This window comes from Saccopteryx bilineata, chromosome 7 (assembly GCF_036850765.1).
Source record: "Saccopteryx bilineata isolate mSacBil1 chromosome 7, mSacBil1_pri_phased_curated, whole genome shotgun sequence".
Lineage (NCBI taxonomy): Eukaryota > Metazoa > Chordata > Mammalia > Chiroptera > Emballonuridae > Saccopteryx > Saccopteryx bilineata.
In genome coordinates, this window is record NC_089496.1 from 56,179,609 (window position 1) to 56,207,386 (window position 27,778).

The following is a 27,778-nucleotide window of genomic DNA, read 5'->3' on the forward strand; positions in this document are numbered from 1 at the left end:
CCCGAGGATGATTCTAGAACAGCTTCCTCGGATTTCACATCAAGAACATGTACCGCCGGCTGGCTCCACGTCCACCCTCGTCCCGTAACGAACGGCCACGTCCCTCAGCGTTCGAAGCGAGGAGAGAGTGGCGTCAGGAGGTTTAACTGGAGATCCAGCCAAGAGTACCAGAAAAGCATCCTCCGGATCTTTGGTGAAAATGCCGTGAGCGCCGGATGGAAAGCTCCCAGGTCAACCGCAACCTGCAGGGCTACGCACTCCTGTTTCAGAGGTATTTCCTCGGCTCAGGGGACACAAAGTAGGTTTCAGACCAGACCTTAAACCTTTTCAACCAAGAGTTTCCCCTTTGGGGGCAGTCCTGTGTCCTGAAGTCCCCGCACCTCTAGAAAGCCTCCCTTTGAAGTAGACAGAGCCCCCCCCATGACAAACGGGGTGTTTAGCAGAACGTTACAGGTGAGAAAAAAATAGGAGAGGAAAAATGAAACGAGGGTTTTGCTGTTTTTGTTACCGAGACGAGGTCAGAATGCTGACCAGCGGCTCCTCACACAGAACATTCTGGAGACGCTGCCCCCCCCCCCGCTGGAGCCTCAGTTGGGGCGTGGGGACATGAGTGAGCCCCGGGGGGGTCTCCTGCTCTTCAAGTGCACCATTGTGCGAACCCCCAGTTTAGAAGCCGCCCCGGGAGGGAGCAGGGAGGGGAGGCTGAGGAGCAGAAGCAATGAAAAGGGTGCCTTCTCGCCTCTGGAGTTTTAACATCTTATGTCTCTGACACCTTCCTCACCTCCAGCCACAGCTGGAGGAGGGGACCCTGCCGGCTGGTGGGGTGGGAGGGAGGGCCTCCCATCCTCTTCTCTGCAGGCTCCCCCCCTGCAGGAACCAGACCCCCCACCACCACACACACACAGAGAACTCAAAGCCGTTTGTCTTCACTGACAGAGCTTGCGTTGTTGTGGTGGTTGTAGTTCCGTTCACAAAATAAAGCATGCCTGACTGTGGTGGCGCAGTGGATACAGCGTCAACCTGGAAACGCTGAGGGTGCCGGTTCAAAACCCTGGGCTTGCCTGGTCAAGGCACATATGGGAGTTGATGTTTCCTGCTCCTCCCCCTTTCTCTCTCTCTCTCTCTCTCTCTCTCTCTCTCTCTCTCTCCTCTCTATAATGAATAAATAAAATCTTTGAAAAAAAAAACACAAAAAAAATCCCCCAAAATAAAGTGTATGCTTAAGGGAAAAGAATTTGAATCATGCTGGAAGGTAGAAGCAGGTGAAGCTTGCCCGGGGTTTTCCCATAACCCCACCCTTCCTTCCGCTGTCAATCTCCCAGGAGAAAGCCCAGGACGAATAGACATCCTCCAGCATTTCCCTGCGCACGTGTGTGTGTGCATGTGAGTGTGTGTGCGTGCGTGTGAGTGTGTGTGCGTGCGCGTGTGTGCGTGCATGTGCGTGTGTGTGCGTGTGTGTGCATGCGTGTGAGTGTGTGTGCGCGTGCGCGCGCGTGTGTGCGTGCGTGGGTGAGTGTGTGCGCGTGTGTGTGCGTGTGTGTGCATGTGTGTGTGCGCGTGTGTGCGCACGCGTGTGTGTGCGTGTGTGTGCGTGCGTGTGAGTGTGTGCGCGTGTGTGCATGTGTGTGCATGTGTGTGCGTGCGCGTGTGTGTGGCTTGTTTCCTGTTAAGGAACGGGGTCACAGATCGCACATGGTCACATGGTCACATGTCCCCCGGCCGCAGCCCAGCAGCACCCTCGCCCCGTCCTCGTTGCTGAGAGGTGTGTGTACACGGACACGCACACGGATGGACCGTGGGTTTCCACTGCCGGTCCCAGCGTCCCAGCGGCATCTGCTTGAACACCCCAGGCACTGTGACAGTGTCTCTCCCGGGTCGAGTCCTCCGGCACGACGCCCGGGACGAGGCCACACGCGCTGCCCTTCTCTGCACTCACCAGCCTTCCTTCAAGGGCCCACGTGCCACGGTGGGGAGTCCACACATGCTCCGGTCCAAGTTCAAACCCTGCGGGCGACCGGAGCCGCCGGCACAGAGGAGAGGAGGGGAAGCCACTCGTCAGGGACGGGCAGCGGGGGGGGGGGGCACGACTCTCCGGGTGGCATGACTTGAATCTTCCCTCCTGCACGTTTCAGAGCGGCCGCCTGGCCGGGCAGCCCCCACACCCTCGGGCCTGGCCTCCTTCATGGGGACTGACTCAGACCCAGAGGCCGAGATCAATAAAAACTCGGAAACCGGAGGGGGCAGCTCAGCCACGCCCCCAGCAGACCAGGACAGGCTATTCCCCCGTAGAGGCCGACTTGGGGTTGACCCTGAATCTGTGAGGCTCTGAGGAATAAACCCCTGAGAACCCTGGAGGCTGTTTTGGCTGCGCACCCCTCATGCCCCCCCACTCCTGGGTGCAGCGTGGACAGAAGCGGGGTTTCCCCACCTAGGAACTTGGGAGCTGGCGGGCTGGGCTAGCGTCGCCCAACGGGACGGTCTGCGATCTGCCTCCCCCCCCCACTGCCTACCCCTCCACTTCCTGGGGCCCTGTGATGAGAAGAGCGACATCCAAGGTGGCTTGAAACAAACACTCAGTCAGGGGAGCAATGCTGTGTTTCCACGCTTAGCCGATATTCTGAACTGTGCCCCCAAGTGTTTTGTAAGAAACTTCTTCTCTCCTCCTCCTCCTCCTCCTTTTTCTTCTTCTTCTTCTTCCTCCTCCTCCTCCTTCTTCCTCCTCCTCCTCCTCTTCTTCTTCTTCTTTCTTCCTCCTCCTCCTCCTCCTCCTCCTCTTCTTCTTCTTCTTCTTCTTCCTCCTCCTCCTCCTCCTTCTTCTCCCCCTCCCCCTTCCCCCTTCTCTCTCTCTCTCTCTCCCACCCTCCCTCCCTCCCTTATCTCCATATCTCTCTCTGTCAACAAGGTCATGGGCACATGTCCGGGGTCTAGAGCAGATCCCCCAGTCACCCCCTGCCCCAAGAGCACCGGCATATCCCAGACCCTCTCCAAGTGGCTCTCAGATGTCATAGCAAAACTTAACTTAAAGACCCTCCTGCCCAGGGTTTCCAGCGGGGAGCACCTCCAGGAGTCACCGTGGGCCACGGACACAAACTCTGAGGTCTTGGTTTTATTCTTCTGCACGACAGCCCCTCCCCCCACCATGAACACCACCATGACATCTGGCACCCAGGGGACGTCGGCCTCAGGGAGCCCAAACAGGATCTCACAAGGGTCTCACCTGAAACTTGGGACATGTCTTGACTCTCATCACCATCCATTGTCCTCAGGTGATCTGAGAAAGAGAAAAAGGGATTTTTGTTTAAAGCCATGTACTAGTGAGAGAGAGAGACAGAGAGGACAGAGAGAGAGAGAGAGAGATAAGGAAGCCCTGTGTATTTAACAGCATCAAGGTTATCTACCAAGAATAAAGCGTTTTCTTCTGCACATGCTGCCAGAGTATCAGACGGGCACGAGCCTCGATCCTTTTACTTTTTTTTTTTTTTTTTAAAACCCAGCATCACAAAGATTTATAAAAATATCATTACCAGCACAGGAGGACCAAATTTGTTATTTATTGTTAATTTTCTACTGCATAATAACCCAAAATGCAAACTGACTGCAACAAAATTAAGCAGAAAATTAAATGGCCCAGGGTCATTGTAGGCTCAGAATTCATTCTCTTGGCTGATCCATAGTTATGTTCTTTCTAATTGACTGAGCATGCATCGATGAACCTTGAGTCAGCCCGGTGACACGCGTACAATCAGCAATCAAAAAAAAAACGAAGCAATTTGCTGAAGAATGTCTCATTTACCCGGGCGGGCGGCAGATCTGAGCGGCTGGCGTGCTCTGTCCATCAATAATAAATGCACCTCCAGCCTGGCAGCTGGCCGGGCCCCGCGGGCGTGCCCGTCCCTGTCCCCACGCTCTCGGGGTGGGGGGGGGCCCTTGCCTCAGGCTCTGCCACGCTCTTCGTGTGGGGAGAAGTAGAGCCACCGCCCGCCGCGGCCACACGAGGCCGGGAGAGGCTCAGACCTTCCCGTTTCGCCGGCCCATGTCTGGCTCCTCAGGTCGGGTGATAAGGAAGAGAAGAGAGGAAGCCAACAGGGAATAGCTGCCCTTGGGTGGCGACAGAAAGACCCCTCGGGTGGTCCCGCCGGCCACCCTGACCCCAGGGGGACCCCCGGGAGAAGCCGGCGCCCGTGGGGGAGCAGGGCGTGCTCAGCTGTGCGCCAAGGGTCCTGGCCTGCGCCTGGGAGGTGTCCGGTGGCCCTCCGGCCGATGAACACTGAAGGTGACCTCGACACTTCTGCTCCCCTATGCTCGCCGGACAACCTGTGTAAGAGCTCTCAACCTGGGTCTGTTCACGGAATCTGAGTGGGGTCACGTTTCTCTCTGGGGTGAGGGACACCCCTGTCTCTTTGGTTCAGAGGTGTGGGTCCGAGCAGTGTGGACGGGCGGAGCGTCTCGGGCGACCTTTCCCTGCGCGGTCGGGTTGACGTTTGAGCAGGCTCCGTGCATCCACGGAGCACGTGGGATATACTATTTCCTGACTCAGGGGGACCAGCGCTGGGTGTGAGGACATGAGTGACTGTCCCTTGTTCTGCATGGGGAGGGGCCTTCACCTATTTCTGAAAGCCACCAAAGGGGAATCTGAGTGGCGCCACGAGGTCCCAAGGCTGCTGGGTGGCTCGGGTGGGGCACAGTGTGTGACCACAGAAGGGACAAGGCTCTGTGGCCCACAAGTGCTTCAGCCCCGGGAAAGGGGGGGGGGTGTCCCAGAGCCACCAGAGCCAGACATACCAGCCCCAGAAGCGAGCCGGACACCAGCAGAGCACCGGGCTCTCCAGAGCAGTGTGTCCAAAGCCTCCTAAACTTCTACTGGAAGAAAAGCAAAAAAAAAAAAAAAAAAAATCCATGGTCCTTTAGTAAGTGTCAAACGTGGACAAAGGAACCGGACAGACTGTCGGTAAGGGGCTGGTATTCCCCAGGACGAGAAGAGCGTGTCACGGCCCGGGTCTGGAACATCCCGGAATTGATCTCTGAGGCCTGCATGAGTCCTCCAGTCCTTCTGCGACCAGTGGGTCTCTAACACGGCACCGTGAGGACGGTGACGTTGAGCTTTGCCAACATGTAAGTGATACGTTCCTTACAAATTAGTTTTTTTTTTTTATTATACAGGCCAGACAAGGCCCACAACATCCACCACTGAGGACTCCTTATTTTCTTCCGTGCGCACGCACACCCGGAGCTTTTGAGGGAAACAGAGTATCAAACGCGTTCCAAACGTTCTGTTGTGAACCTGTTTTCACTGACTACCACACCTGTTCTTTCATCTTACAAACGTACAGCAACACCTTCCTCTCACCGACTGCATGCTACACAGTAGTAGGAAGTGATTTAACCAACACTGCACTGCACATTCAAGTTATTTCTAATTAAAAGAAAAAAAATATGTTTCCTAAGGCTCAGCTGATGGCTCGCCACCAGCACACGTGCCAGCGTGCCGGGGGGGGGAGCTTTCGATTTAGCTCTCAGGGGCAGAATACGTTGGCACCAAGTTCAACACTGAGGTCCCCTTCATCCATCCATCCATCCATCATCCATCCATCTATCCATCCATCATCCCATCCATCCATCCATCCATCCATCATCCCATCCATCCATCATCTAACCATCCATCCATCCATCCATCATCCAACCATCTATCCATCCATCATCCCATCCATCCATCCATCATCCATCCATCATCCATCCATCCATTCATCCATCATCCATCCATCCATCCATCCATCATCCCATCCATCCATCATCCAACCATCCATCCATCCATCCATCCATCATCCAACCATCTATCCATCCATCATCCCATCCATCCATCCATCCATCCATCCATCATCCATCCATCCATTCATCCATCATCCATCCATCCATCCATCCATCATCCCATCCATCCATCATCCAACCATCCATCCATCCATCCATCATCCCATCCATCCATCCATCCATCATCCCATCCATCCATTCATCCATCCATCCATCCATCCATCCATTCATCCATCATCCATCCATCCATCATCCCATCCATCCATCATCCATCCATCCATCTATCATCCCATCCATCCATCATCCCATCCATCCATCATCCATCCATCCATCTATCATCCCATCCATCCATCATCCAACCATCCATCCATCCATTTATCATCCATCCATTCATCCATCATCCATCCATCCATCATCCCATCCATCCATCATCCAACCATCCATCCATCCATCCATCATCCCATCCATCCATTCATCCATCCATCCATCCATCCATCATCCATCCATCCATCCATCATCCATCCATCCATCCATCCATCATCCATCCATCCATCCATCCATCATCCATCCATCCATCATCCATCCATCCATCCATGCATCCATCATCCCATCCATCCATTCATCCATCCATCCATCCATCCATCATCCATCCATCCATCCATCCATCCATCATCCATCCATCCATCCATCCATCGTCCATCCATCCATCCATCCATCATCCATCCATCATCCATCCATCCATCCATCCATCCATGCATCCATCCATCCATGCATGCATGCATGCATCCATCCATCCATGCATCCATCCATCCATGCATCCATCCATCCATGCATGCATGCATGCATCCATCCATCCATCCATGCATCCATCCATCCATGCATCCATCCATCCATCATCCATCATCCATCCATCCATCCATCCATCGTCCATCCATCCATCCATCCATCATCCATCCATCCATCATCCATCCATCCATCCATGCATCCATCATCCCATCCATCCATCCATCCATCCATCCATCCATCATCCATCCATCCATCCATCATCCATCCATCCATCATCCATCCATCCATCCATGCATCCATCATCCCATCCATCCATTCATCCATCCATCCATCCATCCATCATCCATCCATCCATCCATCCATCCATCATCCATCCATCATCCATCCATCCATTCATCCATCATCCATCCATCCATCATCCATCCATCCATCCATCCATCCATCCATCCATCCATGCATCCATCCATCCATGCATGCATGCATCCATCCATCCATCCATCCATGCATCCATCCATCCATGCATCCATCCATCCATGCATGCATGCATGCATGCATCCATCCATCCATGCATCCATCCATCCATGCATCCATCCATCCATCCATCCAGGTGGACGGAAGTGAGGTCACATCAGGAAAGAGAAAACCAAAGCTCCGTGCCCAAGGCTGAGGCCCAGGTCAGGGTCTGCTCTGCGGGGGAAGCCCTCCCCCTGGGCAGTCACCTCACCGTGGTGTTCCGAGTGTCCCTTTCCGGGGGGGACGGGTGAGGGCCCCTTCCTGGAACAGCCCTTCCCCCGCAGCCGTCTGCACACACTGACACACTCAGGATGAGGACGTGGGACGGAGCCGATGACACTCAACCAGGGGACTGGAACTGTGGCCACCAGGCCGTTTCCATGTCCCTAAATGTCCGCGCCTCCCTCCCCACCCCACCCCCAATACACGGCACACGGAGCTTACTGCGTCACGAGCCTCACTCAGATCCTCGCCCCCACCCCTGGGCTCGTCCAGCCGGCTCGGAAGTCATGGCCTCTCCACGGGCGTGCGGCCAGGGCCGTCCTGGGCCTGCGGGGGGGGGGGCTCCTGGATGTCCCCACCACCTGACATTCTGAGTAACTGAGGAACAGCGCACTGGGGTCCCGGCTGCTCTGGACCCTGCAAACTCTGTGGCCCGTCCTGTCTGACATCACGCCGTGGCCGACGTGACCGCCTCCTTCCCTCACACGTCCCCAAACTCCAAATGTACATCTCTTGGGATAAAAAAAAAGTACTTTTTTTTCTTTCTTTCTTTTTATTTATTTGGTAACGGTGACTTTGCATTTAGACAAAGACCAAAGGGCTAATAATCCAAGAGTGGGAAACTGAGGAAGAGGAAAGGGACTCCGTTCAAGACCACAGGGCAGCCCTGGGGATCTCAGGACAGCAGTGAGACCCCACCCCACCCCCCGGAGCTCAGGCAGCACCCTCTCTGAGCCGAATGAGCCTCCCCCCCCCCCATGGAAGCAAAGCTCAGCGTCAGGGAGAAAACCAGACTCAGGCTCTACACGCCCTCGGCCAGAAAGGAGTCGACAGCCAGGAAGAGGAGTTTGCCCAAAAGCAAATGAAGAGCTTATTTTCGCTAACCTTCACCTGAACGGAACGCAAGACCTGGGGGCCTGGGACGGGAGGTGCCACAGGGAGTCACCCCCTCACAGAAACACGCTGTGATGCTGTCCAAACGACCTCAGGCCAGAGACCGACCCCCGGACGGTGGAAAGCAAGGCAGCCCAGTGGGCAGCCCACCTGGGCCGTGCTGGCAACGTGAACGCTTCCGTGGTTTCCTGGGGGCAAGCGAGTGGGACCCCTGCAGATGGGGAGGCAGGGGCGGAGATAGGTCCAGGGCCAGGGGACAGAGGCTGCAGACAGATGGCCATCCGTCCATCATGGAGACGCAGCCTGCTGTCTCCGTCCACCCTCTCTCCTCCGAATCCGGAGGGGGCCACTGATCTGGGAGCCTCTCCCTCTCTCCCTCCCTCTCCCTCTCTCTGTCTCTCCATCTCTGCATCTCTCTCCGGTCCTTCTGAGTCAACAGGATCCAGCGAGACTCTCCCAGCTTCAGGCCGACAGAGTTGGCATTTCGATGACTTGAGCGGGTGTGGAGCTTCAGGCCGACGCCCTGAGAAGCAGGAGCGTCCATGCCCATGGCCGGCCCCACTGCTGCCCCAGAGGCCGGACCAGGGGAACGTGGTCTTGTGGCTCATGTCGGGCCTTCCAAGGAGCTTCCCACGTGGACAAAGAGAGTTTCTGGAAACACCCTCCTGACCTTCCTGTCTTTCCTCCTTGCACACCACAAGGGACCAGAACCTGGCTGCCTCCCGCCTGGGGAGGAGCCGCCAAGGGCCCCGGGCGGCGGTGGCTTCCGAGAGGGTCGGGCAAGGCTCCAGGAGGAGTGTCCTCATTTCTGCCTGAGAGTGACCAGGCAGCCCTGGGAAGAGCTGGCTCCAAAGCACAAGGGACGGCGAGGGCCCCGCCAGGGGGCAGGGCTGGTGGCGCTCCTCAGAGCCTCTGCAGGGTCCTCTCGGGCCCACCCTTGTCCCCAGGTGAACACCTCCCTCGGGAGTGTTTGCTCTGAGTCGCTGGGCTTCCAGAATCCTGCAATTGGGGGCCAGAATTCGCGACGTTGAAGTAGAAGGTGCTTGTCACAGACGGCAGCTTGATCCCCTTTTGAGCTGCCCAAACTCAGGCTCTTAAAGTGTGGAGTCCGCAGCCTGCCAGCCGTCTGGGAGGGACCGTCAGCCCGTCACGGGGACAAGTGCTCACGGGGCACGCCGCGCAGCCACAGGCTTCAAGCCTTAGTTTTCTGAGGGTCAAACAACACAAATCTTTTTTTTGCCCCCAAAATGCCACATACAGCATAAGGACCATAGTCAAAACCTGTGAATACACCATATTCTGAAGAGCTGCTAAGAAAGCAAACCGTAACAATTTCATCACAAGGAATAATAATAATTTTTAAAAAAGGTGTTTGCAACTCTGTGTGGTGACAGGTTGTGGCAATCATTTTGCAATACATAAAAAGTAGACAAATAATAAGTCGTTACGTTGTGTACCTGGAATATTATGCTATATGTCAATTATGCCTCAATAATAAGACACAAAAAAGAGGTACATACATATACACACAGATATACATACAAAGATGTACATATACATATACACACATATACATAGATGTACACGTACACATACATACATAGATGCACACATACACACATGCATAGGTGCACATATACACACATATACACAGATGCACATATACATAGATGCACACACACATATACACAGATGCATTACATACATGCATAGATGCACATATACACACATATACACAGATGCACATATACACATATACATAGATGCACACATACACACATGCATAGATACACATATACACACATATACACAGATGCACATATACACATATACATAGATGCACACACATATACACAAATGCACATATACACATATACATAGATGCACACATACACACATGCATAGATGCACATATACACACATATACACAGATGCACATATACACATATACATAGGTGCACACACATATACATAGATGCACATACACACATACATAGATGCACACATACACACATACATAGATGCACATACACACATACATAGATGCACATACACACACATACACAGATGCACATATACACACATATACACAGATGCACATACCCACATACATAGATGCACATATACACATATACTAGATGCACATACACACATACATAGATGCACATACACACACATACACAGATGCACATATACACACATATACACAGATGCACATACCCACATACATAGATGCACATATACACATATACTAGATGCACATACACACATACATAGATGCACATACACACACATACATAGATGCACATATACACACATATACACAGATGCACATACCCACATACATAGATGCACATATACACATATACTAGATGCACATACACATACATAGATGCACACACATACATAGATGCACATATACACACACACGTACCTGCAAACAAATGCTTCCCCTCTCCCATACGGTCTAGGAAATTGTTTGCCCAGTAGTATTTCATAACATTTCTGGGCTATCTTATATACGTCAGAAGAGCTTGGAAATGGGAGGGTACTGGTGTTAGGTAGCTTTATTCAAACAACCTACTACGTACCCGTGTGCGTTTCCCAGGGAAACGGCTCGGGCCCCAGGACCACGAGCATCACCCTCCTTGCCCACCATTTCCTCTGCGTGTCTGTGTGGTGTCCAACCCAGGTCCAATATCCAACACTCATTGTTAAATGTTTGCCTTTCATCTTCAAAATTAAGCCATGTTATTTTATTATTATTATTATTTATTTATTTTTGTGACAGAGACAGAGAGAGGGACAGACAGGGACAGACAGACAGGAAGGGAGAGAGATGAAAAGCATCAATTCTTTGTTGCAGCTCCTTAGTTGTTCATTGATTGCTTTCTCATATGTGCTTTGACCAGGGGGCTACAGCAGAGCCAGTGACCCCTTGCTAAAGCCAGCAACCTTGGGCTCAAGCCAGTAAGTAACCTTGGGCTTCAAGTTGGCGACCTCTGGGCTCAAGCCAGCGATCATGAGGTCATGTCTATGATCCCACGCTCAAGCCAGATGAACCCACGCTCGAGCTGGCGACCTCGGGGTTTTGAAACTGAGTCCTTTGCATCCCAGTCCAATGCTCTATCCACTGTGCTACCACCTAGTCAGGACATTTATTATTATTATTATTATTATTATTATTATCTATAATATGTCTTACTATTTCCATTTTATATACGGGAAAACCGAGGCTACAAAGGAAGTTCCCAGCCCGAAGGGTACACACCTCACAGACAAGAGAGCTGAGATTTGCACCCACCGTTCATGCACCGGTGAACCCTCTCTGCTCTACTTGTCCTGCCCATCAGAACTTCCAAGTCCAGCACAGTCACCCCACATTTAAAACCTGGGGCGTTTGCTGCACCCCAGCAGCAAACAGCCGTGTTCTCTACGGGACTCCCCAAAGGACACACACTTCCTCCCGCCCCCACCCCTGAACTTCTACGCTACATGGAAACGCTGGTTGTTTGCTCCAATGTACACGACTGCAGCTCCCTCCCTGACCAGTGACGGTGCTCGGCACTCACATTTGGAGTGACTTCCTGAGGCACTCAGTGACAATGACGCTTCTTCTGAAGGGGGCGGGTTTTTTTTTGGGGGGGGGGAGGACAGGGGCCGGGACCAGAGTCTGTGTCGAATGCCTCAGGTCACAGCCCTCGGTCGGAGAAGCCATTCGTCCAGCCCGGAAGAAGGTCCCTTCCTTTTCCGATGGGGAGATTTTATTTTTGCCAGTCTCTCAGTCGCCGTGAAGAAATGTGGCAGGAGGCAGGGGCCCAGGCCGTCTGCGTCTGTCTGTGGGGCTTTTGTGTCGAGTGGTGGTGGTGGGGGGGGGACCTAGCAGGTTTCTCCCACAACCTGACAGTGCAGGTCGGGAGAATGTGAAAACTTTAGCGCATTCATTTCATTCCGGGTGCTTTTCAATTTTTTTTTTCAAAAATGAGCTGCCAATCCACACCTTTTCATGATTATTCCACAGAGGATTGCTGGCGTCGTAACAATGAAGGCCAAGACGCACACAGGACAGCAGGGATCCCATTCGGCTCTTACCCCTCTTCCACCCCCCCCAGCCCCCCCATATTTAGCCGAGCCACAGATCATGCTGCCGGTGGCGGTTTGCTCCGCTGTGAACCTGCTTCCCTGGCTCACGTTTCTTTCCCTGAGGCAGGAACAGCCTAGAGGGGACCAGGGGACCAGGGGACCTCTCCACCACGGCTAAGATCCCAGCAGTCGGGAAACGTTCTTAGCAAGAGGTTTTTTTGGTGCAGAAGGAAAAAAAAAACAACAACACAGAGACATTTATAAATGCAGTCAGGAAGCCGCCTTTCTCAAAGGGACATAGAGGGGGGGGGGAATAACAACAAGATGTGAGGTATTATAGCAAGAATTCTAAAAAGATAAGAGAAAATGGAGTTGGGGACACAGCGCCGTCCGGCAGGTGCAGAGCCACGATCAGGGGTGGGGGCTGCCCTTCCTTGCATCGCGCACCTCCTGAGCCTGGCCCCCTGTCCCATGGTGGCCCCTCAGCGGGCAGAACAGGCTCCCTGGTGGGGACCTTCAGTTCCCCTGGCCTCCGAACCACCCACCCTAACTACTGTTTACACAGCGAATGCGCTCAAAATTTACATATGCTGTTTAGGACTTTTCCTGATTCTCACCCACTTCCTAAGTAGCTTCCTCAAATATAAATGGCTCTCTCTACATTTCGCCACTTCAGTTGAATATATATATATAATATATAATATATATAATAATATATATAATATATATATTATAGGAATAAGTTTAGACTGATTTTCTCCCACCTTCTTCTCGATTTCAGACAGCCTTCCTGCGCGGCCAGCAACAACAGCGTAGTGAGACAGGCCTCCATCTTAAAAATGATTAAAAAAAAAAAAAACTGCCCCTGAACGATGATTTATATGGGCCTACCCCCAAGGGCTGATGTCTTTGTCATTTATTCTTATAAACTGAAGAGGCAGAGGGGACCCACATGGACAATTCGGTGTTCTGACTCTTTTCAAAGAGTTTTTAATTTTTTTTAAATTTCTTTTCCCATTTTTAAAACTAGATAAATACAGTCTCCCTGTTTAACTAAGGTATTTCCTCAGAGAGGCCGTGGGCTGTCACCCCAGAGAACAGTATCTCGTGGGGCCTGCTCAGCGGGGAGGTTTTATCTTCACCCATCAGGAGATGATTTTTCCGGGGACACGTTAAAACTCAAAATGGAAACTGAGCCGGGTGTAGGAAGCCATCCTTGCCCACCCATCACATTCTCCAGAATGCACCTGTCACCGAGCCTGAGGTTTCCACAAGGCCATCTGACTTCCGTTCGCAGAGAAGTGTTTGCAGAAGTTTCTCAGGCGAAAGCTCTGTGTTCTTTAGACCCAAAGAAGTAAAATCATGCAGATTCTCACAAGAAATCTCCAGTTGCTTCATCCAGGCACATTCACAGATATGTGTTTAGTAACAATAACCGGGAAGGAAGCCCACTTGCCCACGGAGGACATCGTCTTAGGAACTAGAAACTTTTTAAAAACCTTTTCTATTTTTTTTTTCCATTTTGTGTTGATACGTCTCCACCGCCCAGCGGGTGGTGAGACAAAGCCTACATGCACATCTGGACGCAGACACAGAGGGGAGGTGTTCTACAGCTAACACATCCCGGGGAGCACTGTCACCCAGGTAACTTTTCCCTCCTGCTCTCTGCACTATAAAGGGCTGCCTGGCCCGACCTCTGATGCGGAGTATTTCGTCGGAGCTCCAGAGAGGAGGAGGGGTGCAGCCTCTTCCGGTCACAGTCTGACTCTCTCCCAACTGTCGAGGCCACACGGTTTCCGGGCTAATGGAAAGTCCTCCTTAGAGTCTAGCTTGCATTCTGGGCTCAGTTCTTTTACAACACCCACAACAAAATGATCAACGATCATCAATGAACCTGAGGTCACTTTTCATAACTGTTATTTAAGAAATGACCTGCGCTCACATTTTCAGTTACGTCCACAGTCGGCAGAATGCGGATAGATTCCTTTAAATCTAGGTCCACCGTGGTCTGGACAACGGTTTGTACTCAGAACAGTCTCCTCGTTCACCCCAACTTCACACCATTTAAGCTCAAGTCCAGTGACCCTGTGTCTGAGGAGGCGGAGGGAAGAATCAGTGTATCTCCATCGATACAGTGTATCACCAGTTGATACACTGATCCATTATTTGGCAACAAGAGTTGCTAGGGGCAAGAAATCAAATAATTAAGAGAAGGACATCCGCTTGATGATCTGACTGGCTCTTGAGTTGAATCAAATCATCAAGAAAAGTTCTACAGAGAGCTCACTTGCTTGATTCCGTGACGGAGAACGGCTCAGCACTAACCCCAAACCTCAGAGCCTCTGGGGACGACCACCCACCCCCATGGAACAGAGAGCGGGTACGCAGGAACGCAACGCCCGGTGGGTCCCAGGCCCCGGCAGGATCGCCGGGAGCCCGTTCTGTAATCCCCAACCTTTCGCCTACACTGTCTCCATGCAAACCCAGGGCGGGGGTGAGGGTGCCAGCATCGGAGCCTCAGAGAAGGTACAACTTCCTCATTCGTGGACGGCTACAAATACCGGCTTGTCTTTATTTATAATCTGGCAGAAAACGCTCACGTCCCTCAGAGAGCAAAACAGAGGAAAAGCTCCTTTTAAACTCTGTCGTCAGATTTCCCCGCGGCCCTTACTTACACCCCCTTAAATTATTTATTTCCAAGGCGTTACTTTTAAGTTTGTTTTTTTTTTTTGTTTTGTTTTGTTTTTGTCAATTACACTTCTTCTACAAACGCCTTGTCTGGTCTAAATCAATCTGAAAATTCTTTACATTCAGGAAAATGTACACAAACAACCCCAGGCAGAACCAGGAAAACACACACACAGAAGAAAAAAAAAACAAACAAAAAAGCTGGACTGATCCCCAATCATTTCCACATGGTAATTAGTGGCCTTATCTCTAACAACCTGAGATAATGAGCAGCATGGTTTCAATTTAATGAGGTGGGATCCTCCGTGTATCAATATGTTTTTCACTGTGGATCTCTTTGAATATATCACCTTCGTTTTCTTCTGCCCCTCGCAAAACTCGGAGCCAGGAGAAAGCTCTTTTCCCGGGGAGGAGTGGGCTGCGGCCGGGGGGATCGCTGGCTGTCTCTGGTGCCATCAGAAGCCCTGAGGACATTTCAGAAGGCCTCCCGAGGAAGCTTACGAAAGATCAATTCCTCTTTTTCATTTCTCCTAAAGATTCTAAATTTAACATTTTTTTCCCCCATTCGTTCCAGAGAGGGAATCTCATGGCTTGCTTTCGTTGCTCCAAGACGGGTCAGCAAGAGAATGTGATCTAACCGCAGAAAACGCACCCCCACGCTGTTCATCGTGGAACCCCAACCTCTGTAGACAGGGACTCCCACCCACACCCCGCTGTTCATTTTAAAAACAGTTTCCGATGAACAGAAGAGGCTCTGGAGGGTCGGAGTTGAGTGTGTGATCTCAGAAATGAAGCGTAAAAATCTATTTCAATATGTATAAGGCCATTTAAAGATCCTCCGATGCCATTTCTAGTTGTTTTAATCGTCTCTGCAAGAACCCCACACGGGAAAGAAAGGGGGTGGGCTGGGGAGGGGAGGGAAGGAAAGGCCCACAGAGTGATACTGGGTCCACCTGCGTGGCCACCCCCTCCCTCCCTCAGCACCCCTAGAAGCTCTGCCACCCACTGTCTGGCCATTAGAGCCAACTTCTGGCGCGAAAAGGGCAGGAAGAGAGTCAGATTTCCCTTCGCCACCGTGAGCTGAGCTGATGAGGGAAAGTGAATCATGGAACCCACGTTCCCACTAATTAGGGCCCGTTTTCAGCCATTCGTCAGGCGGTGGCCTTGCACCAGGAGATCTCAGCAGGTGGCCCGCGGGACCACCGGGAAGCAGAGAGCTCCCCGAGTCTCCCTCTCTTACCCACACAATCAGTCGGCCAGGAGGGTGGGCAGGTGCTGGGTACGGGAGACACCGGCCACCCCTTTCTAGGGGAGCCCAGCAAACAACCCGCCCCGGGGTGGGAGGGGAGCACTCACCAGCGCGCCTGTGCCTCCCACACTCACGTCCCGACGTGGACGACTGGGGTCCTTGGACCACACAGTGCCCTCCACTCAGCCACCCGGGAGGGACCCTGCTGTCCCGCTGGGAGGCCTTCTCCTCACTGCCGCCTTCACACTCCCCCGGGGCGGAGAGAAAGGTGGAACCATGTGCCAAATATGCAAAAAAGGAGGGAAGATAGTTTTCTGTCAGGAAAACAGAGGCAGGAAGGGAGCCTGGGCTTCCTGTCCTGACCGAGGCGGGTTCAGAGATTATTGGGTCTGACTTCACACGCTGCGGTGGGATGGGGAGCTCCGTCAGCCAACGGGGAATCAATCTCGTGTTCTCCCCCAGAAGTGGCCACGGGAGGAGGGAGATGGGGCCAGGCCTGCAGCGGGAAGAGCTCCGGGCTTTCACCCTCCCTAACAGTTTACTACCTGCTGGGTCCCTGCAGGCGGCCCGGGGCGTCCACCCCACTTATCACAGTGAATGTGAGGAGGGAAAGGCAGCCACTGGACCCGTGGGCGGCTGCCACAGCCCCAGCCTCAGCCTCTTCCCTCCAGGCACTTTGGGATGGGGACAGGGACACAGGGACAGGGACAGGGACAGGCACGCCACCACAGGGTGGGCCAGCCGCCCCCTCTCCACTCAGAAATGTCCTCAGGGCGTCTGGGTGCTGTTTCACTTTACTCCTAGCATTGTGTAACATCTCAAAAAATATTTTGTCAAACTATTGCCGAACATTTAAAAAAACGACGTCAAACGTAAGCTATCGAAAGCCGCGGCACGGGAAACTGAGGGCTGTGAACCTATATTACAGAAAGATAAGCCCAGGTGGGAAGTCATTTATTAAAGCTGCAAAGAGCAACAACAGGAACACCCATAGGTCCCCACAAAGAAACAGTGGGCACGGCGAGGCGCCAGCACCATAAAATAAATACAGAAAAAGTCTGGTCTTGGCTTCCCAGAGCCCTGGGGGACGCTATTCCTCCCTCTCTCCTCGTCTGAATTTGCAAAGTGTGCACAAGGCTGATACCCTGCAACCTAGCTTTGCTAGGATCTCCATCCCTCCCTCTCCCCCCCCCAAAGTGTGTGTGCTTGTTTGGAGCCCAACAGAATATTTTTATTTTCAAGGTGTAACCTGGCCCAGGGAGTGATTCTGGTTCTGTTCTTGTAAGGAACGGGTCACTTGTCTCTTTCACATCTCTGTGTCCTCCGTGCATGAAGTGGACCATGAGCCACGTGTCTGGCAGCTCTGGATAGGCAGAGGGGGGGGGGGGCGGAGGGCCGGGAGTAAAGCTCAGGGCTGGGGCGGGAAGCACAGCGTCCAGGGCAGGAAGCAGACGCCACAGCACCCTGAGCGCTCGCTGTGGGTCTGAGAAGCAGCCAGGGTGTCACGGGCGTGGCTGTCACGGCCACGGACCTGCCCTCACTTAGAGCGAGGCTGCCAAACCGATCTGTACTTCACAGCCACACAGACCAGGGGAGAGGAGAGCCGAAGGCGTCGCTGAACGAACGGTGTCACCCGTGACTAATTCTGGGCTCACTGCCTCACATTACATGACCCGTGCGGCGTCAGGCAGACGACCCCCAAGGCACTCACATCATTTACAACTAGACTCACCAGGATAGATCGAAAGAGACATCTGTTTTAGTACAAGGTTTAAAAAACAACAACAACAGCCCCACAAAAAAACCCAAAAATTAAAAAAAGGAGATGCCACATTACTCGGGTCGGGTCATTAGATGTTAACACTCTTTCCCACCTGCCCCCCCCCCCCGCCCCAGTCTCTGTCTGCATGCGCATGTGTCTGCGTGCGCCTATGTGTGTGCGTGTCTATAGCCCGTATCTATTAATGCACGCAGAATCTCAAAGTTCCCATGCAATACGGATGTGGGTGTGGGTGTTCCGTGGCATGCAATAGGCAGTCTTACACATAGTGTCCTCTCAAATTCCAAAAGCCTGTCATTTATGGTGACAATGTGTTGTTACATAAGCCGAATGCAAAATACACAAATCCGACTCAAGTGCAGAAAAAAAAAAAATCCCCAAACCAGAGAACGATACCGTCATCAAACTCTTGAGTCTCTTAAGCCAAGCGAGGAAGACGCCGGCGACGGCCCCCAGCACTCGTGGCCTTCAGACCTCCGGCCAGGAAATTTGCTGTTATCTTAATTTTTCAACATGGGAAGTGTCTGCAAGGATAGCCACCGTCAACCTCCTCTCAGGAGACTGAGGAACCAACTTCTCAGGGGGTCGAGCTGTGACAGAGGCATACTTTTATTTTACAGACCACGTGGGCTCTTCCCGGAATGGCGGCTAAGGATTGCTACAGTGTTCCTGAATTTTGCAGGGTGTGTCCTTTTTCAACATGTAGCACTCTGATTAAAACACTGAGGAGTTACACAAACAGGCATGGTGGAGTTTCTAAAACTCCTGTCTTCCAGTGTCGCCATAAAACAAAAGGGGAAGAAAATAAGACCATTTAACTCAATAAAATGTGTTAGCAATCAGCTCTGGTGGTAGACTGTTGGATCGGGAAGCACATTTTCTTTTTCATGTTTTAACAAAAAGGGGGGGCATGAACGTGCAATTGGATACATTGTATCAAACCAGAAAAAGCACAGGACTCTAAACACAGGACTCTAAAATGTGACATCATTATTTCTGTCTGTGTATACAAGTTATTTTTGAACATGTTCTGCATATTCTGTGATGTAAGCAGGTAATCCTCCTGTCACGGCTATTTGTCACTTTAAATTTTAAGCCGCAAACCAAATAATCTGATTTGTCACTGAAATAATTCTGACACCCTTAATATAAATAACGCTTCAATTGTTACTTTCAGAAGCCCAGCAAAAGGCGATCAGCTCCATCCACCTCACCACACCAAACAGCTTAAAACAAAAGAAAGAAATTCAAGAGGCTCCAATCGTTCCCTTCAAGGCTCCCCCCCACTCTCAACTCACCCACCAAAGTGAACCAATCTTTAGAATGACTCCAATTTCCACCAATGTTTAAATAGCATGCCTATTAAATATTTTCAACTTCCATAAAAAGAAAAAATTCTTCTTTCCCTCGATGAACAGAAGAAGATTGGACTAGTAAGAAAGCCTTTCTTCCACAGCAGTTTGCCTCTCCGAGATCAAAACAAGGTACCTCAGGACTGAAGTACTCCGAGGGGTGCCAGGTGGGGAAGGGAGTGTCCACCCTGGGCGGGCATTCGGCCCTGGACTCACGCTGGGCCGCTGTACCCTGGGAGAGCCTGGCACCTGAATTTGAAAGCTGTACACTGATCAGACCCTTATGAGAGAGATCCTAGATGCCAGTGCTCGGTGCATCCCGATGAAAACAAGCAAACAAACAAAAAATTCACACCTTCCTGACATTCCTTAGGAAACACCAATTATCCCTGACATGTCTGTCTTGTCTTTAAAACATTTCAAATTCAGTCGCAAGTAACCCGGTGCCGGATTGCCCAGGCGTTTTCCTAACCCGAGAGCCAAAATCGCAGACAGCAGAAGTCCTACTAACTTTTTTAACCAACGACGTGAATTCTATTTGGCAGAAAGCAAGTTCAGACTGGGTCTCGTGTATTGTATTGTATATACAAGCAAAATTTCCCACCCCAAAATTAAGAAAAAAACAAACACACACACACACACACACACACACACACACACGAGCTCTTTATGAATGACTTCATAAAGGCTGACCTCCTGATCTCGCTGTGTAAGTATATATATCAATTTAGGCGTGACTGGAGCTAGACGGTCCTCATGGTGACAGCAGGTGGCTCGGAGCTGTTCCACTGCGCGCGGACCAGGCCAGGCACCTGTACTCTCACTGTCCCCAGAAAGGAGAGGCGGACCTGACCAGAGGGAACCAGGGGTTAGGAATCTTACTGCCTTCTCTCTCTCTCTCTGTCCCTTTCTCTCTCTCTCCTCCACCGGCTACCCCAAGGTTTCTTTTTGAAATTCAATGGAAAACACTCACGTGGATTTGTGCGTCGCACTTTGGGGGCCAAGATTAATCCTCCGGCTCGAAGGGCAACCTCAGGGCCCGGACTCCGTCCGCCCTGCGGGGCTCAGCGAGTCGGCCGGCTCGACTGCGCTCCGTGGGGACCCAGGGACTGTCGCTTCAGTCGCCGCCCCGGCGCGGGCCGCGCAGGCACTTGTTAGAGTGCCCTCAGCCACCGCGCTCTTCCCTGCTTTCTTTCACAATGACTTCCTGGAGTTGCTCGCTCACATTGTTCCCCATTTCTCCGCCACACTCCCCACCCCCCGCCGGCCAGGACCCGGCTTTCCAGCTGCGGGCCCGCCGCTGGCCCGCGCGCACAGCGCCGCCCACGGGCCGCGCACTTGGCCCTCGGCGCCTAGCCACAGGCGGCCGCTGCCCCGCGCCCCGCAAACTTCGGGGCTGTGCGCGCGCCGGTCCCGGCTCGACCAGCCCCACAGCTGCCCCGGCCCTCGCTCGGGAACACGGAATAGGACACGCGCGGGGCACAGAGCGGGACGCGGAGCGGGACGGGGCTCGGGCACCGAGCGGGATGCGGAGCGGGACTCGGAGCGCGGCACAGAGCCGAACGCCCCGCCTGCGCCCCGCCGCCGGGTCTCTGGCTCGCGCGGCACTGTCCCGACCGCAACTCCGGGGCCGCGCGCACAAACTTTGTCGCGGCGCCGGGCTGGGTCCAGACCCCTCGGGCCACGGGCGGCGGCGGCGCGGGCCATACCTGCTAGCGCCCTCCTCGCTCGCCTCGGCCGGCGCGCCTCCGCCGCCCCCGCGCGCAGCGCGCCCCGGCCCGCCCCTCGCCGCCGCGCTTCCTCGTTCCAGCGCCGCATCGCCCCGCGGCCCGTGCTGCAGGCGGTGGCCGGCGCTCAGCACCGGGAAGCCGGCGGCGGGATCGCCCGCGGCGCGGCGGGACCTACGTTTAACCCTTGGGGGCCCGGCGCGGGCGACGCATGCGGGGCGGCGGAAGGAAGAGACGCACGCTTTCTGGCCCCGCCACCGGGCGCTTGGGGCCGCTCTTCTCGGGCCCTGCATGCTCGCCCGGCTGGGGGAACTCGCGGGACTCGGGATACCAGGAAGCACTTTCCCGAGTGTCTGAGGGTGTCCCCTGCCCGCCCTGCTCCACTGCCCTGGGACGGGGGCCACTTGGCTCCCAGGTTCTGGCTGCGACCCCAAGTTCTGAGTGCCCACCCGAGGGGGAGGGAGAGTCGATCCCCCGCTGGGGAGGGAAGGTGCACTTCCTTTTCCCAGACAACCAATGGAATACCTCTCGGCTCTCTGCCCTCCCACCTGCTCGCGGCAGAAGTTAGGATCGCGCCTTCCATCTTGGCCCGTGAGCACACGCAGGTGTGAAAGGGCGGGTAGCGGAGGAGGTGGCGGCGGCGGCGATCCCGCTCGCGGCTCTGTGCGCCTCAGACGCACCCTCCCCGAGCCCGCAGCGCGCGCGCCGGGCGCGGAGGGTATCGGTTAGAGCAGGGGGTGCGCTCTGACGGCGTCTCCTTCTGCTCTGCCAGGAGCCCATCAGTCTGACGAGCCAGGCTCCACCCGGTCAAGAGCCGGGCAAGTGCGCAGTTTGAGCAGAAAAGGAATAATCCTGAATTCAACCAATTTATCCGGAGGCTCCTCAGGCGCCAGGGGTGGCACTGAGATGAATGCCCTTCTGGACTTGCTGGACAGACAGAGAAGAAGGCGCGAGATGCAAGCCAGCGGGAGCACCTGTGTGCAGGACAGCCCTGCCCCCCTGGGCCTCTCCGGCAAGGCGGAATGCCTCCCTGCCCTCCTGCGGGGAGAGTGAGGCAGGGCGCTGCAGGCCTCCCGGGGGACAGGGTGTGCCAGTCTCCCAGGTGGAGAGGACAGTGGGCGAGGCTGCTGTGCCAGAACCCTCCCCGCAGGGCGGCTGAGTGTGGCGGGAATGACTGAGGTCAGGGGAGGCTCTGCTTGGCTGACGAGGCTGCTGGTGGCCGGGCCCAGGCACCGCGGTGACCAGCTTTGCCCGGTGCCACCAGGAAACCTCTGCCACCCTCCATGTATGCAAACAGCATCTGTCCGGATGGTTCCCGGGCCACCCGTGCATTATACCCGCTGATCACTCCTCAAAGAAATTCTGCCGGGCCCCAGTGGAGTTGGCTCCCCGCTCACAGCCCAGAGGAGGCAGGGCCCCGTGACAGGCTCAGGGATGTCATTCCTAACCCCTCCCTTTCCTGCACGACCTTGGGCAAGTGATTGAACGGCCCGCAGCCTCCTCGTCCTGATCTGAAAAAAAAAATAAAGAAAGAAATAAATACCATTGCATCCTAAAGAATTCTGGTCAGTATGTAGGGAGGTGATGCGCAGAAGGCCCAGAGGGACCGGGGGACCCTCTGTTTCTAGGAGGCCCACAGCACCCTCGCCTGGACTGTGTCTTTAAACGTGTGCGTGGTTCCCGGCAGTGGGGACCGAGGACTCAGACCTGGTCGTCCGGCCACGGTAAATCTCCCTAACTTAGAAGAGCACGAGACAAGAGCCCTGACAGTTGGGGCCGTATCATCTTGAGCGAGGTCTCTCGCCTCTTGGAGCCTCAGTTTCCCCACCTCTAGATGGGTGGCAATGATATCAGCTACCTCACAGGAATGTTTGTGGGTCATAGAGGCCACCTCTGGAAGCGCTTGCTACGTGCCCAGCGGAGAGGAGGACTCGGGGAGTCGGAACTATTCCTCGCCTAGTGACCTCACGCTGACCCGTGATGTGCTGAGACGGGCAGCGGGCTTCCAGTGAGGCTCTGAGTCCCACTCCCCTGACCCCTGCTCCCCGGGGGGCGGGGGGTGTTGAGGGGGCAGAAGGAACTGAGGTTGCAGCCTGGGGTTTGTGGGCACGCAGGGTGGACCCAGAGAGGATTCACAATAAACAACAATTGTCGGAAGGGAAGACAAATGTGGGGGAGGGGTTGCGGGAATAGAAAACATCTGGGTTACTTTAAAACAAATTACAGGTCGAAAGTCATCTGATTCCTTTAGGAATGTGTACATGTTAGACACTGTTGTCTCCATACGGTTAGCAACAATGTAATAAGGATAGCTTAGTTTACTGACACAATAATTGCTATAATTACCAAGTTTTCTTCTTGGGAGGGGATGTGACCGAAATGATGAAGAGTACCTGAGGAGCTGATCAAAGGCGACTTACCCTGAGCTTCCTTTTAATTTTTTTTTAAGTTAAAAAAAAATTAAATTAACGGGGGGGGTGGTGGTGGTGGTGGTGGTGGTGGTGACATTGATCGGTAAGAGGACGAAGGTTTCAGGTGAACATCTCCATAGCATCTGAACTGTTGATGGAGTTCTGTGCCCGTCACCCAGAGCGGAATGGTTCTCCGTCACCGTATATTTGTCCCTCTTGACTGCCCTCCCCTTGACCCCCTCCCCCCCTGGTAACCAGTTCACTTAGTAAGCTACCAGAACTTCTCTTCTGGCGGAGACTGGGCTGAGGGGACATGATACAGCTTGGTCTGTCGAGTCGTTTCTCACCAGCTGTGTGAGTCTCGGCAAGTTACTTGACCTCTCTGAGCTTCGGTTGGTCATCTGCAGAGCATACCTCCTTCCCAACGGTGTTGACAGAATTAGGTGGAAGTGAATGAGATGATGTCTATAACTAGTGATGATTAAAATGGCATTTTCTTCCATTACAAAAAATAAATAAATAAATCTGTGTAGCAGCAAAAAAAAACGAGCATCTTTTTTTCTCCCCCCAGAGGCTGGGAAAAAGCGAGTCTATTTCTAAATGTAGCCATTATTGTTCTACGTGGTTAAACAAATCCAGAACTCATCAGTCCCTTCGGAAAAGCAACAGGGCCATGAGGGGAAAGACCCCGCCCGGACTTAGAGGAAACTTTTGCAACAAGTACTTTGTTCCTTTGGTTTCTTTTCCCAGTTTTCACAACTGGAAAAGCCTCTTCTGGTTTCAAGAAAAACAAAACATTAACAGTTTCCAGCCCAGGGCAGAGTTCTTAACCCTTCTTCTTGGAGCTCACTCCTTGGGTCTGGCTGTCAGGACTGACCACGGGCTCCCCTGTTCTGTAAGTAAAGAAGCAGGACCCAGGGGCTGGCGGGCACTCCGGGAAGGCCGAGGGTGTCCGCTGACTGTGCCCCGGAGCCCTGACGGAGACCACCCACTTCCTGTCCGGAGCCTCCTGGCTCCTGGCTTTGAAACCCGCCAGAATGCCACCGGTCTGCTGACCACTCCCGCCCCTGCCTCTAGATCCCGAATTCCAGGATGCGCTGTGGCTGATCACCAACCCCTGCCACGCTGCGATAACCCTGTCCCTGTGTTCCCTTTGGTGTTCGTGAGAAGAATAAATACACTTGGAGTCTCAACATCGTTTGGGTAGAGGCGGCTGAAAAACGAGCTGGAGCAGAGGCGGTGACTTGGGGACAATGTCTTGCTGAGAAAGAAGAGGCCTTGGAAGTGTTTCAGGTGAGCGAAGGAGCAGTGGCCACTAGACTCTAGCAGACGGGCAGCAAGAAGAGCAAGAAGAACCAGCACCCGCCGCCCAGGTGGCTGCGCAGTGCAGGGACGAGGTCGGAGCACCGTGCCTGCAGGTTCACAAGGGCTGGTGGCACGCGTCCATCCATCCATCCTTCCGTCTGTCCGTTCGTTCAAGGAGCATGTATCCGTGAAGCATCTAGCATTGCAGGTGGTGTTTCAGAGACAGGAGGTCTCCAGATGGGGACCGAGCCCCACAGGGGCTTCCAGTGGAGCGAAGGAGAAACAGTTGCATTGCGATGTGAAACACATTGTGGCCACTTCACACAGGCGGCCTGTGCTATGCAGGGAGGGACTCCGCGGGGTGGGTGGTAGATGTGGAGGAGGGCTCTGTGGACGCCCTGGGGGGTGGGGGCGGGAAGAACGTGGGGTGGGGGGCGGAGTAAGGACACATGGGGTGGAGTGGGGGCTCAACAGCTCTTCCTCAAAAGGGAGAATTAGCCACCAGAGACTAACAGTAATATTCTAACGAGCACCCCAGCTCCGCGCAGGGCTCAGCGTTTCCAGACATGGCCGGTCTTGTCTCAGAAGGCAGCAAGACCAGCATTCGGGGTCCCAGTTTCACACAAGGGAGTCGCCTGGGGGCGCAGGTTGGGTGACAAAGCGTTTGGGCTTGGTGGCCCGGCACGTTCCAGGGTTCCACACGCCTCCCGTTTCTCTCCTGTCACGTGGGAATGATCACATTAGCAATCACCATAATGGCAGCAGCAGTAATAGCACCTGCCTCAGGCACGGTCAATCCGAAGGACTCGGTGTGGGTCACGCGTGGATACGTGCATCTGGGGCTAGCGCCCAGCTCTGACTAAGTGTCCGCTGTCAGGCGGCTGGGCTCCCTGCGGACGCCCCGTTTTCCAGCGGAGAACTAAGCTCCCTCCGCGGTCTCCCTCCCCTAACACGTCCTTCCCCGGTTCTCTGTCAAGGGTGTGCTCCTCCTTCGGACCAAGTCGCCAATCCCAGTGGCACACACCAGTCTTCATAAAGGGGTCTTCAGATCGGCACATCCGGGACAGAGGATTGTGAGTGGGCTTTCCAATCAGGAAAGTGCATAGAGCGTTAGTCTGGGTGGGTTTTTTGGACTGTTACAGCATCTCTCTCTTTGCAATGTTGATAAACCATACATCTCACCGGCCCAGCCTGGAAGGCAGTGGGGAAGCTTTGGAGACGGGGTCGAGCTGTAGGACTTTGAGGTCAGAAGCATCCAAACTATCTCGGTGTCTGTCCCAGCCCCACACAAGGTCCCCGTGGGAACGTGGTTGAGTCACCTCACCTCTCTGAGCATCACCTTCTCATCTGTGTCTACAACAGGGAAGTACACTGTGCCGCGTGGCGGTGAGGTCAAGATGACGCGAGAATTCTTCAATGGGAACACCTGCTAATTAGTGTTTGTTTCCCTCTCCCTTCTTTCCCCAGGAAGATTCTCAGACGGTGACATCCAGCCAAGAGCAGATGAGGAAGACGGCAGCACGCATGCGAAGTGTTCACAGATTCCCAGTTGGGGGCAACCTTGACTTCGTTGCACAGACGGGTGACTCTTGAGCCACACAGGGGTCAAGGGCGCTGACCCCTGGCAGTGGAAAGTCTGCATAGGACTTCTGACTCCCCACAACTTAACTGCAAATAACCTACCGCTGACTAGGAGCCTCACCGATGACATACCCAGCCCATCACGACATAGGCTGTATGTTATGGGTAGGACATACTGTATTCTTACGATAATGTGAGCTAGAGAAAATAAAATGTTTAAAAAACCCATGACTGAAAGAAAATGCATTTACAGTATTGTCTTTAAATCAAGACTGTAAATTGATGTCATTGGTTTAGAAGATGAAAAAAGTCCATGTCGAGATGGACCTGTGAGGTTCAAACGTGGGTGGCTCGAGGGTCACCTGTGGGCAGTTTCTTTATCTGGGGGAGAATCATCTCTCAAAGGTTGGCACAAAGTCCCAAGAATTCTAGGAACATTTATCCAGGGCTTTAAACGTTTACAAAAAACACTTCCACAGACATTTCATTTGAGCCTGAGGATGTCAGTAGGTAGACCAGGAGTGAAGAACCTATGGCTCATGAGCCAGATGTGGCTCTTCTGATGGCTGCATCTGGCTGCAGACAGATCTTTAATAAAAATAATAATAACATTAAAAATATAAAACATTCTCCTGTATTACAATCCATTCATGTTCATGGTTGCGGGTGGCTGGAGCCAATCACAGCTGTTCTCTGGGACAACACCACATTTTTAATGGATAATGCGTCACGTACACGGGTCGTTGTACGGCTCTCACGGAATTACACTTTAAAATATGTGGCGTTCATGACTCTCTCAGCCAAAGAGGTCCCCGACCCCTCAGGAGACCACGATGGCCTGGTTGTCCCCGGTGTCACTGGCAGCTCCTTCTCGATGTCCCAGTGCTGGCCCTCCCCCGACGAGTCCCTGGACGTCGTTTTCCATGTCGTCAGTACGTCCCGACGTCTGCGGCTCAGACCTCTGTCTGAAATGAAGGCTCGTGTGTCTTACTGCCTCCTCGACACCTTTGCCCGGAGGTCTGGCTGACCCCCTGTCTACGGTGTGCCCAAGCTGAACCCCAGATCTCTGACCCCCTATTGACGGTGTGCCCGAGCTGAACCCCAGATCTCTGACCCCCTGTCTACGGTGTGCCCGAGCTGAACCCCAGATCTCTGACACCCTGTCTATGGTGTGCCCGAGCTGAACCCTAGATCTCTGACCCCCTGTTGACGGTGTGCCCGAGCTGAACCCCAGATCTCTGACCCCCGGTTTATGGTGTGCCCGAGCTGAACCCCAGATCTCTGACCCCCTGTCTACGGTATGCCCGAGCTGAACCCCAGATCTCTGACCCCTGTTTACGGTGTGCCCGAGCTGAACCCCAGGTCTCTGACCCCTGTCTATG

General features: G+C 53.5%; 1 protein-coding gene across 4 annotated transcripts in view; it reads right to left on the bottom strand.

Moving 5' to 3' along the window:
- The window catches only part of IKZF1 (IKAROS family zinc finger 1), a 107,230-nt gene extending 85,551 nt beyond the window's left edge, over positions 1 to 21,679 (bottom strand). For 2 of the 4 annotated variants that reach the window (XM_066238640.1, XM_066238637.1), the window contains exons 1-2: positions 21,082 to 21,216; positions 3,218 to 3,271 (exon numbers count right to left, since the gene is read on the bottom strand). In XM_066238640.1, coding sequence (XP_066094737.1) covers positions 3,218 to 3,271; positions 21,082 to 21,190 — 163 coding nt within the window. In that variant the 5' untranslated portion in view covers positions 21,191 to 21,216. Of the gene's footprint in view, positions 1 to 3,217; positions 3,272 to 21,081; positions 21,223 to 21,624 lie in introns of those variants that run through there. The other 2 variants (XM_066238638.1, XM_066238636.1) reach the window with 2 other exon arrangements.
- Between the last annotated feature and the right edge of the window lie 6,099 nt (positions 21,680 to 27,778).